Source organism: Penicillium vulpinum (assembly GCF_028829585.1).
Source record: "Penicillium vulpinum strain IBT 29486 chromosome Unknown utg000004l_segment0_segment0, whole genome shotgun sequence".
In the NCBI taxonomy this organism is placed as follows: Eukaryota; Fungi; Ascomycota; class Eurotiomycetes; order Eurotiales; family Aspergillaceae; genus Penicillium; species Penicillium vulpinum.
The window spans coordinates 335,042-351,999 of record NW_026643244.1 but is presented as its reverse complement, the minus strand read 5'-3'; the positions used below and the strand labels follow the sequence as shown (position 1 = coordinate 351,999).

At 46.0% G+C, this 16,958-nt stretch overlaps 7 protein-coding genes across 7 annotated transcripts; all 7 read left to right on the top strand.

Annotated features, from left to right (window-relative positions):
- Positions 1 to 195: 195 nt before the first annotated feature.
- Positions 196 to 1,236, top strand: N7479_008682 (BRcat and Rcat domain-containing protein; the record flags this gene model as incomplete). Its single annotated transcript, XM_057256375.1, has 1 exon — positions 196 to 1,236. One exon carries the CDS (start codon positions 196 to 198, stop codon positions 1,234 to 1,236), a length of 1,041 nt encoding a protein of 346 aa, XP_057103833.1.
- Positions 1,237 to 3,112: 1,876 nt separating this feature from the next.
- On the top strand, positions 3,113 to 5,136 carry N7479_008681 (uncharacterized protein; the record flags this gene model as incomplete). The annotated part of the gene is made up of 4 exons (XM_057256374.1): positions 3,113 to 3,311; positions 3,361 to 3,574; positions 3,632 to 4,855; positions 4,911 to 5,136. 4 exons carry the CDS (start codon positions 3,113 to 3,115, stop codon positions 5,134 to 5,136), a joined length of 1,863 nt encoding a protein of 620 aa, XP_057103832.1.
- Positions 5,137 to 5,804: 668 nt separating this feature from the next.
- Positions 5,805 to 8,341, top strand: N7479_008680 (dynamin family protein; the record flags this gene model as incomplete). The annotated part of the gene is made up of 3 exons (XM_057256373.1): positions 5,805 to 7,664; positions 7,728 to 7,968; positions 8,022 to 8,341. The coding sequence occupies 3 exons, from the start codon at positions 5,805 to 5,807 to the stop codon at positions 8,339 to 8,341; spliced, it is 2,421 nt and encodes an 806-aa protein (XP_057103831.1).
- Positions 8,342 to 9,051: 710 nt separating this feature from the next.
- On the top strand, positions 9,052 to 10,494 carry N7479_008679 (uncharacterized protein; the record flags this gene model as incomplete). The annotated part of the gene is made up of 1 exon (XM_057256372.1): positions 9,052 to 10,494. One exon carries the CDS (start codon positions 9,052 to 9,054, stop codon positions 10,492 to 10,494), a length of 1,443 nt encoding a protein of 480 aa, XP_057103830.1.
- A 1,123-nt stretch (positions 10,495 to 11,617) lies between these two features.
- N7479_008678 (acyl-CoA desaturase) lies at positions 11,618 to 13,172 on the top strand (the record flags this gene model as incomplete). The annotated part of the gene is made up of 4 exons (XM_057256371.1): positions 11,618 to 11,985; positions 12,056 to 12,476; positions 12,534 to 12,620; positions 12,672 to 13,172. 4 exons carry the CDS (start codon positions 11,618 to 11,620, stop codon positions 13,170 to 13,172), a joined length of 1,377 nt encoding a protein of 458 aa, XP_057103829.1.
- A 389-nt stretch (positions 13,173 to 13,561) lies between these two features.
- N7479_008677 (HNH endonuclease signature motif containing protein) lies at positions 13,562 to 14,851 on the top strand (the record flags this gene model as incomplete). Its single annotated transcript, XM_057256370.1, has 3 exons — positions 13,562 to 13,958; positions 14,014 to 14,330; positions 14,396 to 14,851. The coding sequence occupies 3 exons, from the start codon at positions 13,562 to 13,564 to the stop codon at positions 14,849 to 14,851; spliced, it is 1,170 nt and encodes a 389-aa protein (XP_057103828.1).
- A 613-nt stretch (positions 14,852 to 15,464) lies between these two features.
- On the top strand, positions 15,465 to 16,609 carry N7479_008676 (uncharacterized protein; the record flags this gene model as incomplete). Its single annotated transcript, XM_057256369.1, has 2 exons — positions 15,465 to 15,695; positions 15,755 to 16,609. 2 exons carry the CDS (start codon positions 15,465 to 15,467, stop codon positions 16,607 to 16,609), a joined length of 1,086 nt encoding a protein of 361 aa, XP_057103827.1.
- Between the last annotated feature and the right edge of the window lie 349 nt (positions 16,610 to 16,958).

The window sequence follows — 16,958 nt, the reverse complement described above, 5'->3', positions numbered from 1 at the left end:
TATAACTGCGTTTTTCAGTCGCCAAAATGAGCATCTAACTGGTGAGGGGAAAGTCAATAGATCATATCTGCACTAAAGGGTCAACTTGCGGTGAGCGTTTGGGCTACTTCTTATACTACATCTCAACATTGATTCTCAAAAATTCCTATCGCTTTACACTAAAATTATCTCCCCCAATTCATTCGAATTCTCGCGATGGCCTGTATTCTAGAAGTGGATCAGCCTACAGCCGAGCTGATTGTCCAGATACAACTCCAAGATGCCAGCTCGTATTCAGGAACCTCCAAAGGAAAATCTCGGGATCCTACAGACGAAGAGCTAGCTTTCCAGTTACAAATGGAGCTTCTGGAAGTAGTTTCACATACTCTCCAGGACAGGCGAATGGCCATGAGTATTGCAGCCGCGGTTCAAGTCGATGGGCGCATTCTGGCTGAGACCCAAGTGGAAGAAGAGAGCGCATCTAAAGATCGGCTCGTTGCGCGTCAATGTATGGATGGTGAAATTCTTATCCCACCCAATGATTTTGAGCCGGAAACAACGTGTTTGGATGACGAGACCCTGGAAAAACTCCAGTTTTTGTATGTGTCCGGCTTGGAAGGGTATCACAGCATCGAGGACGGAGGAATGATCGATACTGAAACTGACCACGCCGAATCATCTGCTTGGGCAGCTCGACGATCCCATCAACCACGATCAAGAATGGCTCAATGTGTGGCTTGTGGAGATGATACAGAGTTTTTTAATGTGGCGCGTGTCCCCTGTCAACATGAGTATTGTCGTTCTTGTTTGGAAGCTCTTTTCAAAGCTTCAATAACAGATGAATCGCTATTCCCTCCAAGGTGCTGCCGGCAGCCGATCAATTTGAACACGGCTCGAATATTTCTGAAGTCTTCTCTTGTCCAGCTGTACGAGCAAAAGAAGATCGAGTTCGAAACTCCAAACAGAACGTACTGTTACTCCGCCAGATGTTCTGTCTTCATTGATAAACCCCATATCGATGGTGAAGTAGCCACATGCCCCAACTGCCAGCACACGACCTGTACAAATTGCAAAGGGCGAGCACATACAGGCGATTGTTCAAATGACTCTGCTATGCAGCAACTGCTACTATCCGCACAAGAAAATGGATGGCAACGCTGTTACTCGTGCTGGCGACTAGTGGAACTGGATCATGGTTGCAATCATATGACGTTTGTGCCCCTCTTTTCTTCTCAAAACTCTGCTGACATTGAATAATAATAGCTGCCGCTGCGGTGCCCAGTTTTGTTACAATTGTGGACAGCAGTGGAAAAATTGCGAATGTGAACAATGGGACGAACATCGTCTCCTTGCGCGTGCATATCAAATCGTCGATCGAGAAGAGGGCCATCCACTTGTTGCCACTGCCCCTCCAAATCTTCCTGAACCTCATCTGGCAGAACGGACTGCAACAGATATTGACGAGGCTCACCTTGAAATTCAGGAGACACAAGAAGAGCCGCCTTCGATTGCTCCGGCGCTGTATGTTGCGCGGAATCTACGTGATGCTTTGGTTGCGAGAACAATTCAGGAGCTGAGAGATAACCACGAGTGCGGGCATGATCGATGGAAATTTGTACATGGGCCCCATCGATGTGAAGAATGTTCTCATCATCTACGGCAATACATATTTGAATGTCGCCAGTGCAGGCTCCAAGCCTGCAACCGCTGCAGAAGAAACAGACTCTAGCTATAGTAACTGGAAAAATGTTGTGATCCGATTGTTAGTTTTACAGATAATGGGATTGAGCACCATATTTTGGACCGCTGTGACTTTGATCCCTGATTCGCACAACTACTAGGTCATAGTATAATTTTGTATTTCCCACCCTCGTGGAAGACTAGCAAAGAAGCTAGGCTTTATAATTTGACAGGGCCATCAGTAAACGCATCGGCGAGGACAGCATAAGTAGAAAAGACTACCTTGAATCCCCGAAGAGGGGCGTCCTAAACTTCTTGATTACTCTCAAAGTCTACTCCGTCGTCCTCTGTCAACATTCTCATGCTGACTGCGGGAATATGACACGAAACCTTGGAACATATACCAATTGCTGACTACACATCGCTTTTATTGAAACTGAAAACCAGACCATCCAAGGGAGCTGTTGCTTAATGGCAGCCATTGGCTTACTTGGTTATCATGGAGATACCTAGTTCTACAATGATCCGCATACTAGTTCTAAATCTCGTTGTGATCTTCTATGCTGCTTGGTAGGGTTTCATTGAAATGATATGTCTTTCCATAACCAATTGGCATTTGAGCGGTAAAATACCAATGCGGGCTTCGATACATCTCTCTATTGGATTGAAACACCAGATTTACCGCAGCTATAACGTTTTTTTTTACCTTTGCTCATTTCAATCATTCTCAATTGATCGATATGTGACTTAAGATCTTCCATATTGGGTGAAGGTCCTGTGGGTCCGATATGTGTTAGCAGGAGTGATTGGTGTACCTTCTATCCTACATCTTCCAAGTGATAGTGAACTGTGGATATTGTATAAGAATATGCTTTGGTATCTGCAAGGCCTCTTTACAGCTAAACCGATCTTGTCTCCGCTGCCTTGATTTGAAACAGGAAGTGTCGATGTATACTTCTTATTTTACGCAGCTGGATTATAAGTGCACACTGTGGGTTTGACAAAGTTTCGTACAGACGGAGCATCTTGTTGTTCGGTGCCTGCACTAAGCGCTTCGTGAGTGCAGATGTTTTTTTTCCCGCTCTCACTGCTTCTCCCACCGCCCTCTGATTTGCTGGCGTACTTCTTCTTCTCTCTTAGCAGCTTGTTGATTCTTTTCGATGATTTGCTTTCCGCGAGATATGTGTCAACAATGCATGTGATATGTCGAATTTGCACTCCCCTTGCCAAAGTTTCTAGGTCTGATACCAATCGCGTTATGCGACGTGGATATGTGCTCTTGTATGCGAGATAGTGTCCAGTCAACCAGACAAACGGTCTGCTTGAGGCGTTATTATGTCCTTTTGCCAGTGTGGTCACCTTTCTATAAATACTTAACCTTTGGAATTCATAACCGCTATATCTGACGCATTATCAAAAATATTTTCTTCATTTAACTATTCATATATTCGACATGAGCGAGGATTCTGTGGAGTTCATCCGAAAGCTAGTAGCATGTCCAGAGTTAACCGAATCGGACATACACGTTGCGCTTACGGCTGCTGGAGTAGACGAACTTATGCCGGATGGAAACAGAAAATTAGCACATTTGGGCTTGGGGGCGACCGGGTTCCTGATTGATTGCAGCGTTGCTTTTATGGCGTTATCTCGAGGTGAATATTGGCAATCCATTGTGGGCCTTTGTAAACTGACATCCTCGAGATTTTACATCAAAGCTCAAATGCCGTGTCAACGGTAACCAACACCGTGCAGACATTGCAAAGCGTACTGGCATTGACAAGCACTTGAAGTTTCATTTTCGGGCTGGCGCTCGCTCGCCAGGGGTTCTTGCCTTAGCAACAAGTGCCCTTATCGGAGCTATATACCGGAGAAAAAAGTCTTTAACGTCCGTGGCTAATGGCCTTTATTCTCTAGGGTGAGTCTACTTCTATACCCTTAAGAATATGTAGAATCAAAGTCTAATTGCGTATAGTGTCCTGGACGAGAATGTTGACGGATTTAGCTTGATGGGGATATTCAAAGATGAGCAAAGTGATCTGCTGCTTATGCCTCCTTCCGATCAAAGCAACCCTGTTCAGACCAAACAGATCGATTTTTTCAGTCACGAAGATCCCGCTCTTCCTGATCTTGCTACCCCTCCAGACTTAGGGTGCTTTTCTAACTTTGAGGTATTTTACGATGAAACGGGCCAACTCAAAGAGGTCCTTTTAGACGAACTTCATTTCACCGGCCCGGCCTCGCAATCTCCCTTACCCGAGGACTTGGGTCGACCTGTAGAGGGTGCCCATGTTTCTCAGAATTTTCATCCATTTTCACTCCAAGAAATGCATCAAGGAAGACTGCATGAGGTAGAGATCTCGCCTCAACAAGCTAAACAGAATTTCCTTCCTTCTCTCGCAGAGGATTTTCATCTCATGGTCAACCAGCCATCCTCCAGTCGGCGTTCTACAGGCAAGAGGAAAGACGCTGGCGGTACGGAAAAACCAAAGAGTAAAGCTAGCTGTGTTGATATTGGATTCAGATCATCACTGTGTCGCGAAGCTGAAATGAATCGGGTTCTGGGCTTGCCGCACCCAGACAACACTTATTTCAGGCCCGAAATTGCGAACAAGTTGCTAAATCTGGGTCCAGAAATGTTTCCTAGTCTTTGTATCTTTCTAATTGGAGTGGGTGGCTCCCAATCACTTGTTGCTCTCCGGGCAGCCCTTAAATACACGAGAGAAACGAGGGGCGAAATGCACAGCGTCCAAAGCCGAAGATGGATATCGCGTGATCTAACCATCAACGAACGCTTCAAAATCATCAGTGAAATTCACGAGAACGCAGCTTTTCTCCAGATCCTGCGATGTAATCATATATTGCATCTCTACCGATGTACTGGTAGATCAGTCGGGCATTCCTCGAATTTTGCTATAGAGGCAACCCCCCAGGATGAGCTTATTGGTCAACCGAGAGCAAGAGGCAATCCGAGGAAGATTGAAGTGGCTATAGCAGTCAACAAAATGATGGAAAATATTTTCCCAGACCTCAAACCTGGCTCAACTCTTTACACGAGCAAGCGCCGAGTAATGTTGGAATTTCGAAAGTTTGGGAAGCGTTTACACATTTTGGCTGAATTCTTTGGGGATGCTATTCTATGCCTACTTCATTTTGATCGGTCGGTCGAGGTGACTAGCCCGGTGATCATCGAGAAAATGTGAGCCTTTTTTCACTCGTTGGAGCTGTGGTATAATTTAAACTGACCGTTAAAGTATTCTTGCTCCGACAGAGGAGGTATTCGAAAATTTTGTGAAGATTCTCGAGGAATCGCATGGAGACATCCTTCGGGAGCTCAGTCGGGCAGCGAAATCTGCCTTTGAGCACCTCCTTTATGAAGATAGGAGGCGGCAGAATCCTTTTGCTTTAGAAGAGATGACAACGGAGGATATCCTCAAAATTCCAAAAGGATCGCAGGAGCTTCTACCTCTCTTGCAATAGCAAAATTTCTTTCAATGGGGCAAGTACATGCAATGAAATGCGTAAGGTTGCTATTGGATTGCAGCGAGCGAAAGGGGTTGGCCAGGCCGTCGATCTATTCCCTAGTTGAATTAAAACAGCACTCTGTTTATAAGACCGGAAAAGGGAAAGCGTACATTAGGTGATCTTCAATAGTCCGTCAACAACTACTTGGGAATTAAAAGAGATGTAGATTGAACGTTCCGTTGACTATATCTTGAACGAACATTCTTTCTTGGTTATACGGCAAGGCGAGTGATCATACCTTCATATCTGATGCAATTGGAACAGCTACCCCATTTCTCCATGGTGGAAACCACGGTTTTTAAGATGAAAATACGCCAAAGAATGGAGTTTATAACGGAGAAAGTCCATTGGTGAGAAATCATGGAGATATCAAGCAAGGGTATCAAAATAAAATACCCTCGCGCGTGATATGGTATGCGACTAAGCAAAGGCTCAATTGTAACCTTAGTACTAGGTATTTGTGGGATAAGATGTTTTGGAAAGAAACAGGCGTTCTTTGAATCAAGTATCCTTGAGAACATAAATATGCGGGTCGCACAGGATGCCCTCATAAGTTGGAACTTCCTCTATTTATTTCAATGATATCGCTCTCGCCATACTCACCTCAAAACACTAGCTTCATCATGACTTTCACACAATTCAAGACAGAGGCACTCGAAGGCTTATGCACCCAAGAGCAACTCGATCTCTTGGACTCCATCGACACGCTCCGATCACAGGGCATCAGCCACTATGTCTCTCTCCCACAGATAATCGTCTGTGGAGACCAATCTTCCGGAAAGAGTTCCGTTCTCGAAGCTATTTCTGGAGTATCATTTCCAGTGAAAAGCAATCTCTGCACTAGGTTTCCAACCGAGTTGGTTCTGCGGAAGAACTCGCAAGTAGGAGTCCGAGTTTCCATTGTCCCTCACCAATCCCGCAGCGAGGCGGAGCAGCATTCCCTTAGCAGCTTTTGTGAACAACTCGATGGATTCAATGGCCTTGCAGATTTGATAGACAATGCAAAGGCAGCAATGGGGATATCGACCCATGGAAAAGCATTTTCGAATGACCTCCTGCGGGTTGAAGTCTCGGGCCCGGATCGGCCACATCTCACGATTGTCGATCTTCCAGGCCTTATCCACTCGGAAACACGGCAGCAGTCCGCAGCCGATGTTCAGTTGGTTCAGGACGTGGTTCAATCGTATATGAGAGAACCAAGAAGTGTTATCCTTGCTGTTGTGTCCGCCAAAAACGATTTTGCGAACCAGATCGTTCTACGTTTAGCGCGGGATGCCGACCCATCTGGAGTCCGGACTCTCGGTGTTATCTCCAAACCTGATGTACTGGTACCGGGATCTGAGAGTGAAGCTTCGTTTGTGTCGCTTGCTAAGAATCAAGAGGTAGAGTTCCGTCTAGGATGGCATGTTTTGAAAAATATGGATTCGGAGAAAGGTCAGTCGAGTTTACTTGACCGGAATACCCAGGAATGCGAGTTCTTTTCTCAAGGGATTTGGGAAGAGCTTCCACGATCTCTTGTGGGTGTTGACTCGTTGAGAACTCGTCTTAGCGGTCTGCTTCTTGGTCAGATTGCAATTGAACTCCCCAGCCTTATCGAGGAGATTAATACAAAGGCCAACTCCTGTCGGGTACAACTCCAAAAACTCGGCAACCCTCGTGCAACGGTGGATGAACAAAGGTCATATCTTTTGCATATTAGCCAAGCATTCCAATCTCTTGTGAAAGCAGCCGTGGATGGCACTTACAACGATCCTTTCTTTGAAGATGCGAAAACGAACACTGGGTATCAAAGGCGTATCCGAGCAGTCGTTCAGAATTTGAATGAGCAATTTACGAAGAAAATCTCTCTACGTGGCCATTTACGGCATGTTCTCGAAAACGAAGATCAAAGATCAGTCTCCAAGCATCAGATTCCTATCACAAGAAACGAATATGTTCAGCATATAGAAATACTTCTCAAAAGGACAAGAGGTCGAGAATTGCCTGGAACCTTTAATCCTTTGATTGTAAAGGATTTGTTTCAAGAACAGTGCGGCCCTTGGGAAGATATCACACAAAGCCATATTGCTGCGACTTGGGTGGCTGCAAGGGATTTTCTTCAACAGGCAGTCTGTTATGTGGCAGATGGGACTACTTCGAAAACCATTTTCAACAAGGTGGTTTCACCCGCTCTAGGAAATTTACGACGTACACTAGAAAGACGGAGCGAAGAGTTCCTTATACCGCATCAGCGAGGTCATCCCATTACCTACAATCACTACTTCACCGAAGCACTTCAAGAAACTCGGACTAATCGCCAAAAAGAAGCTTTTCGTGAGACTCTTCAATCATACTTCGGTGTTGACACACTTTCAACATCCCACACCGTGCAACACACAATCAATCTCCAAGGCCTTTACAACTCTCTCCTTCGGGAGACCATACCAGATATGACACGTTTTGCCTCAGAAGAGGCACTGGACTGTATGCTTGCGTACTACAAAGTAAGTCCTGCGAGCGTCATAGTTTTCCAGACATCCAATTAATCACGCTACTGCCAAATATAGGTTGCACTGAAACGTTTCGTTGACGACATTGCCACCGAGGTGATCGAAGTCAAGCTTCTAAGTGCACTACCAGCACTTTTTACTCCCATAACTGCGTTTGAGATGGAAAAAGACCTGGTCACTGAAATTGCTGGTGAATCGGGGGAAAGCCAAAGTCTCCGGGAACAACTAACCAAAAAACTGTGGATTCTTACGAAGGGTTCTGATACGTGTCGGCGCTTCGTTGGTATCAGAGGGCTCGGTAAGAGAAAAGAACTGATACTAGGTCATGGCGTACGCTGACCATGTCATTAGATTCGGACGTGGGTGCCGGGGCTCAGGTACTACACGATCAAGAAGCATTGTCTGAGAGCTCTTTCAGTTCAATCGGACTACCTGAGGGCGTTGTTGCCAGTGAGCCTGAATCAGAAAACGAACCACCCAGGTCATACAGCCCTACGGTACCAGAGCAGACTGTCGAAACCGAGTACGCCATTGAGCAGCATACCCCAGAGCCAGGACAACTGCCCAAAGTGTTTGTTTTTTCCACGAGCAGCAAGAAGAGCAAGAAGAAAGGAAAGCTTGCGTCTAAACTTCCGAGTACTCCTTTGTATGAGGATCCTGTGAAGTTTTGAAGAGACCTTTAGACTTCATCTAAAGATAATCCACTTTAGTGAAAATATAGGCGCGGGGAAATGCGTATTCTGGAGGTCTTTATATTATGTATGGTTTATATTTGTTAAAGATAAAGTTATATCTCACGTTTTCATCCCTATTGAGACCTTTTAAAATGCGTAAAGCTTGCCTTCGCGGTTCAGGTCCAATGATAATGGACCCGCACCTCTTGCTATGCTTTATGTAGGCTTCGATCCGCCCTGTAATGAAACTTGCATTGTTAATTTACAGTTTTCTTTTGAGGTGGTGAAGTTGTTTCAATTCAAAAAAAAAACCCCCACGATGAATCAAATAACAAAGAAGTGGGCGGATAGCGGGCAATGACATAGCAGTCGGTTACTTCAGTCGGAATAGCCTCCTTGTATAAGGAGGGTTGCAGTTGCTATACGTGCTTCAGGGGCTGTTGTTGCGACTGACGATTAATTTTTATAGACAATTCGAAATTCACTGTCCCTACGGTAATTTCTTTTATTTTCTTTTTTATTTTAAAGGGAATAATCTGGGATTTGTCTTAGAATAATGCCATTGGGGATGAGAAGAACTTTGAATGAGGCGGAGTGAGTGACGTCAACCATAAAAAATACATTTACTTTCTCGAAAATTGTTTGTATTATGCTTTGTGTTTCTACACTATTTTCCGATCTATCATCGTGGTTGAAGGCATTACACTATGCCAAACTCATACATTCATATTAAAGGGGGAACGGTGATCTCTATGGAGGCACCAGATGGAAAGCCACTTTACAATTGTGACATTCTGATAGAAAATGATCGGATAAAGGCTATAGGCCAAGACTTATCTTTGCCAACTGAGAGCAATTTGTCTACCATCGACGCAAAAAATTGCATTATTACTCCAGGGTTCGTCGACGGCCACCATCACATGTGGCAGCACCTCCTGCGTGGTATTACGGTTGATTGGTCTCTATTTGGTTATGCATGCCACCTGAGGAGTGTCTATGGGAGTTTGTACACACCGGACGATGTCTACTTCGCCAATTACGCTGCTGCATTAAGTCTAATCAACAATGGTGTCACAACCGTCTTGGACCACTGCCACGTACTAAACTCGCCTGCACATGCCGATGCAGCTGTGAAGGGGTTGAAGGATGCTGCTATTCGAGGTACATTCTGCTATGGATTCTACCAGAACCCAAAAGAACCCGGGGATTTTGAGAGTAATGCGACAGACACATTTGACCAGGCTGCACGAGTCGACGATGCTCTCCGTGTGCGCCAGCAATACTTCCCGATCAACGATCCGCAGAGCTCGCTTCTCACTTTCGGCATTGCATTGAACGATCCACCAACGCAATCCCAGGAAGATAACATCGGGGAACTGGATCTCGCAAGAAAGCTCAAAGCTAGGCTCACGACCGTACATGCTTCAGTGGCATCCCCTGGGGTCCCTAAGCCTGAGGTCGTACAGAATTATGCTGATGCGAAGCTGATGGGGCCGGACCTCGTATTCAGTCACGGAGGTTGGATGACAGATGGCGAGCTGGCTGCGGTGCAAACTTCAGGGGCTGGCATTGTTGGGACACCCGATACGGAGCTGCAAATGGGCATGGGATATCCCGTAGTATGGAAAGCTGCTGATCTGGGCTGTCGGACATGCCTTGGACTTGATATTACTTCGAATCAAGGTAATGACTTCATGGCACAGATGAGGTTGGCGCTTCAGACGCAACGAGCTCGCGACTGCGATCATCGGACAGTCCAGAGAGATGTCCGCAGGAAGGCAGTAGACGTATTACGCATGGCAACGCTGGGAGGGGCAGAGGTCATGAACACGGAGTCGTTGACTGGTTCTATCGTTCCAGGTAAAAAGGCTGACCTGGTGATCTTCCGCTGTGACGACATTGATACAGTGCCCGTTGTGGACCCCGTTGCAACTGTGGTCTTCCATGCATCGCCCAAGAATATTGACACCGTTATCATCGACGGAAAGATCGTCAAGCAGGATGGTCAGCTTGTCGGTGTTGACTGGGAGTTCCTACAAGATCAGATTATATGCAGATCCCAACGGCTGACGGGACAAGCAGCCAAAGTTGATATGAAGAAGGCGGAGTCGCTATTCCTGTCTATATTCAGGAAGGCCATGGAAAACTAAAGGCTGTTGTAGTTTATCTGCTGCAATTAATAAACAGAAAAAACAATTGTTTATTTAAACCCTAGTTGAGCAGATTGTTTCGTTGAAACTGCATTATTTCATCATTTGTACCTTCTCTATTGTAGTTCCGGGAGCTGTCTGGAAGGATGAATAGGTGTAGTAAGAAGTACCCAGGGAGAATTGTACATAAGGTGGTGAGATACCGCGATACGGATTATTAGAAGCGCAGTCGCCCGGTCGTAGATTGTCCGGTGGGAAAGGGTCTGAACCGGTGGTCATCGCCGAGCTAGCTGAACGCGTTAATGTCCGTGGAGAGGGCATTACGCGTGGACCTCCGAAAGAAGCCGACCAAAATCGGGTGGATAGCAACGTGCGCTGGCTGCCAATCAATATGTGGCCCATTCCAGGATGCCTGGTCTGTCTTGGCGGATGATACGTTGGCCTACGGCTGCCCACAGGGTCGGGACTCCTGTGACTAGGGACATCTGGAATGTTGGATTACTTGTACTGTTTGTATGGACACGCCATACAAACGGTACCTATTTTCCAGATTTACTTTTTGGCTTGGCAATTAGCCCCTAATCCCATCGCTTTCAGCCTCGCAGTGAATATCAAGCAAACTGTAGCCAATAGGATTTACAGCTGAACAATACTTTTTTTTATGTACTTCATATTGCCGTAATTATATATTGGTTAGTTATAACTATTTAATGGATATTACCAACATGGCCACATACTCCTGACAAGAACAAACCGCCAAATCAGTTCAGCTATTTGAGAACCATGTGTCGAAACCGTTGAGTAAAACTCATGCCTTGACGTTGGATTCCAGACTTTTTTTTCATATTCGAATTTTGGCCCCGGAAAGCAGGATCGGTCCAGAATCAGCCAACTTGCGACTCTCAATTTCTGATTATTTAACGCTCAGATATCGACGAAAATAAAAGAAATTTTAACTACTAATGGGTCTTGGAATGAAAATCCAATGTTTTATTGTGGATTTAAGGCTGGGGGGAGTTCGGGGAAATGGGCATCTGTGACATTGCCTGACATTCCCAACGGTTCAACACTTTCTTGCTGGGAGGAACATCAACTGATGGTTTAAGGTATGAAATATATAGTTATGTCCAATAATGTCCTTGGCTTAAGGCAATTTGAAATATATTTCATCTCTCAATTCAATCCGGTGGATTTCATAAACTCCTCGAGACCTACAGTCTTCAAATCCACCGCCACAATGGCTAAAACAGAGCCAAGTGATGAAAAACAGCATATCAGTGAGAAGCCTGTTACACTCAGTAACTGGTACCAACATGTCAACTGGATCAACACCACCCTCATTCTGATCGTGCCCGTTGGTGGCCTCATCGCTGCATTCTATACACCACTCAGGGCAATCACTGTTGCTTGGGCATTTCTATACTACTTCTGGACTGGACTGGGTATCACTGCCGGCTACCATCGTCTATGGGCGCACAGATCGTACGAAGCGTAAGTCTGCTCCTGCCTCGCCCCCTTATTTGCCTTGGATCAAGCACTGACTGATATCCGATGTCTCCAGTCGCCTTCCAATTAGAATATTCCTCGCATGTGTCGGTGGTGGCGCCGTCCAAGGCTCGATCCGGTGGTGGAGTAGTAAACACAGGGCCCACCACCGATGGACCGACACAGTGAAGGACCCATACAGCGTCATGAAGGGTCTCTGGTATTCGCACTTTATGTGGATGGTTCTGAATCAAAACCCCAAAAACCGTGGCCGGACCGATATCTCCGACTTGAATGAGGACCCTGTCGTCGTGTGGCAGCACAAGAACTATGGATCTGTCATCTTGGTCTTCGGGATGTTGTTCCCTATGCTCGTTGCTGGCCTGGGATGGGGCGATTGGAAGGGCGGTCTTGTATATGCTGGAATTCTTCGGTTTTCTTTTGTCCAGCAAGCCACCTTCTGCGTCAATTCGCTCGCCCATTGGTTGGGTGAGCAGGTCAGTCATTTTCCACATCTTGCGCTTGTTATATTCCTGTTCACTGACACGTTTTAGCCATTCGATGACAGGAACTCACCTCGCGATCACGTCATTACCGCCTTTATCACTCTCGGCGAAGGCTACCACAACTTCCACCACGAGGTAAGAAGCTTCTTCCCTTGCATTTGTTTCGCACCCCTAATCCCTGACCAGTTCCCCTCCGACTACCGCAATGCCATCCAATGGTGGCAATATGATCCCACGAAGTGGTCAATCTGGGTATGGAAGCAACTCGGTCTGGCCTCCAACCTCAAGCAGTTCCGAGCCAACGAAATTGAGAAGGGTCGTGTGCAGCAACTACAGAAGAAGCTCGACCAGAAGCGCGCTAAGCTTGACTGGGGTGTTCCTCTAGATCAGCTGCCTGTTGTCGACTGGGATGATTTCGTTGCAGAGGCTCAAAGTGGCAAGGCTCTCGTTGCCATTGCTGGTGTTGTTCATGATGTGAGCAAATTTATCTCAGAACACCCTGGTGGCAAAACTCTCATTTCATCGGCTGTTGGGAAGGATGCCACTGCTATGTTCAACGGTGGTGTCTATACTCACTCCAATGCCGCTCACAACCTCCTTTCCTCAATGCGAGTCGGGGTGATTCGCGGTGGAGGTGAGGTTGAGATTTGGCGTCACCAAAACAACCAAAAGGGAGTTTATGCTTGAGCGTTTGGGAAGTAGTTATTAGAATTAATTTGTCAAGTGTCAATTATTACGAGAATATGAACATCCGGTTTTACCAAAAGAAATCTTCCAATGTTAGCGATAGACCCGCCAAGTCCAGCGATGCTGTACCGATCACGGTCAACGGGCTTCTTGACGTAGCCATGGAGAAATAAACAGAATGACAGCGGTCACGAGTGAGTAACGACAAATTCGACGATACTAATGCAGCAAGCAATATGACTCTCGAAAATTGCCTCAAAAATTTATGAATTTTGTGAGGATTGAGATCTAGGTTTGTTGGTCATATAGGTAGGGTGTGGAAGTAGATGCCGCCCGGCCCGCTCCTTCACTTCATCCCAAGACTAGCCAGGCTCCCAAGGGATACTCCGATGGCCGCACGCCGTCGTCAGTTCTCGGAAGGAGTTTTCAGCTTTTCGATGCCCCTTTCTCTAACATTACAGCAGTGCGAGTCAGCAAAATATCTTGTGATCAAGCTTGTGCGGCATTATGGCCCTGACCAGACTGTGCGGAAGGGCTATAAGCCTGCCGCGCTTATTCATGCTATGCTTGAACAAGTTGCCTCTTTGGATACTTTCTTAAATCTCTTCCTGTCATTCATCTATGAGGATCTGTGCTCAGACATGGTGTCCGTGGTGGATTTCGACATTACTTGCGCCTTATCCTACCTCGATGGTTTCGCATCATGGGAATCTGAACAAATAATTAATCTCAACAAAGCTATTGAAAACTTTGCTGAGCTTATTGTTGACGAATTTCTCCTACCTCGTGGGTCACTCACTTATATCTCTATAAAAAAGCATGTGCTCATCCTTTATCCCAGTTAGAGCCGCATCTCTTAAAACACCACAATCAAGGCCCAGATCGTTGTTCTCACAGAGTTCCGCCCCAACCGGAACAGAGCAGCGTGTATCTATTCTACGACAGAGCTGTCTTGTGCGTGACCACCATCGATGTGTGGTTTCTCGGAAATTTGACAGAGCAACGGCCAGAAATCGTTTCACAGAGAATGGGGAATCTTGCGCCGACGATGACGGGAAGCTGTTGAAAGATGAGCCTAATGGTGACTTTGAATATTTGGAGGTTGCTCACATTTTACCTCGCTGCCTGACAACGATAGCTTCCGAAGACACAGACTTGGTATGTGCAAAACAGGGATATTATATATATGTGGATCATTTCGATCATTCTAATGTAGTGCTTAGAGTGATTCAAAGAAAAATGTTCTCCGAGTCTTGGATATGTTCGAGGCCGGTATCGGTCATCTCATAGATGGCCCAAAGATTGATACCCCTATGAATGCCCTCACATTAACGCTGGACAACCACCGGTTCTTCGGCGAGTTCCAGATATTTTTCGAGCCCACCGGTATACCGCATCAGTATAGGATTGACTCGACAGAGCAGGTTCCGTTCTTGCGGGATCCTTTGTTTCCCGTCACTCGTACACTAACACTGAGCCCCGGTGGTGCAATCGATTCACCCTTCTCCCGTCTCTTCCAAGTCCATCGTGCAATCGCCATCATAATGAAATTGAGTGGTGCAGGAGATTACATTGAGAAGGTCCTCCAGGATATAGAGGAATTAAATGTCAGAGAAGATGAATCAACACATTTGGGATATCTTACTAGCCTACGACTAGGCGGGTGGTTAAAGAGTTAAGACCATTTTTATGTGTTATTGGTCTACGTCTTCATTTTTTTCAGTGTGTACTTGGATATATCTCTCAGAACAAGGCAAATATTGCACTCGACCACGAACTTTCCATCAATAAGTATGTCCAGATTCAGTTACGCTGTCAGTTGAGCTGTCAGTTGAAGTATGCATTTTATTCCCTACGCCTAGACATAGACTTATGTAGCTTTGACAAAACTTGCAGCCGATAATTAATTGCAGATTACTCCTGTGTTACAGGATATATAAAGTCTAGCCTCATTTGTTCACTGAGATCATTTTGATTTGATTGAGTTGGTTAAAAGTGGCCGGAGTTAGGACTTATCTCCGTTTCGAGTTCTTGCAGTAGACAGGGGTCAATTACGTTGTTCTCACAACAATGTTCTTGGATGATCCTTACGGTCGCTGTAAGTCACTGTGCTATTTGTTTATCCCTTTGATTGTCGAGGCATTTCTCCTCCTTCACACTCTCGCACATCCTTACTCCCTTCCCTCACTCTCACCTCGTCTCTCCTCCTCAGTGTGTACAAAGTACTGGGGAATGTGTCTGATGACTGCCGAGGTGCGTTTTCAGTGTAATTCTATATACTTTTCTTTCCATATGCTGATTCTGACTTTGATTTGCTTCTTCAGTTCACGTCATTCTGAGCCTCTGCCGATTCTTCTCAGGGAAATGAGGGACACGGGCATTAGTCCCTCAATCGCGAAAAAAACGTCAACGCAGATAGAAGGCAGTCATCACATTTATCAATTGCAAAAACCAAACAAAGAAAGTCGAAATTTAGACTTTGTTTTACGAAATGGCCTAGCCGGAGGCGTCGCGGGCTGCGCTGTGAGCCTTACCACCTAAGCTACAAACAGTACCTAGATTGCTGATGCTAAGTAATGTAGGCCAAAACTATTGTCGCCCCATTGGAAAGGATCAGGATCCTTTTTCAAACTTCCCATTCTCATTTTGTGCAGTATTCAACCCACTGGAATGGGTTAATCAAGGCTGCCAGGGCAATTCGAACGTCATATGGTATATCTGGGCTTTTCAAAGGCCATTCAGCAAGCTTAGTCCGTGTCTTCCCGTATGCCGGTATCAACTTTCTCGCATATGAACAATTCCGAGCGGCAATGATCACATCTCCCGAGAAAGAAGCACCATGGCGTCGATTTTTGTGCGGAAGTATGGCCGGTGCAACCTCTACTTTGGTCACATATCCTCTTGAGTTGATCCGTACACGCCTTGCCTTTGAAACAGTACAAAAGAATCCCTCCTCCTGGCTGGGTATTTCTCGGAAAATTTACTTCGAAGGAGGAGGTAGCGGGAGCTTGTCAAATCTCTATCGTGGAATCGCCCCGACCATGTTAGGTATACTTCCGTATGCTGGCACGTCATTCCTCACCCACGATTTACTTAGAGATTGGCTTCGCTCGCCTATCCTTGCGCCCTATACTCTAGAAGCGCAATCTTCCACTCGACTGACAGCAGTTGCGCAGCTTTCCTGTGGAGCAGTCGCTGGCATAGTCGCTCAAACAATTTCTTACCCGATTGATATCATTCGACGGCGAATGCAAGTCGGAAGTGTGGTTGGTGCCCGATCAGGCATTTTGGAGACAGCCCAACGTATCTTTTTGGAGAGGGGAGTGAGAGGTTTTTATGTTGGGCTGACCATTGGCTATGTGAAAATGGCTCCTATGGTGGCAACAAGTTTCTATGTGTATGATCGGATGAAGCGGTATTTGGGCCTCATTGAGTAGCGAATTGTTTTTCTTTGTCTTGACATGTAATGTATGTAATGTAGGTAGTCCTACGGGGTAGAGTTGGACAAATGGGAGGATGGAACCTTTCCAGGAACCTCCGAAGGAACTAACCCAAATTGGAAAGAGAATGCTGACTCAAAGGCGGTAGCTCTCGGCAGATAATCAACAAAGAACCGAACTCCGAAGCTACTCCACCGGAGTTTTGCCAGTCGGACTCAAAAGTAACATTTGTTCCGTGCCGTCAGTGGCAGAACGCCTCTTGAGCTTGACTGGAGCCCCGTTTCTTAAGTTACATCCCTCGAATAGGGGCTCGGATCTTCTCCTCTCATAATCTACTACCTGCTTT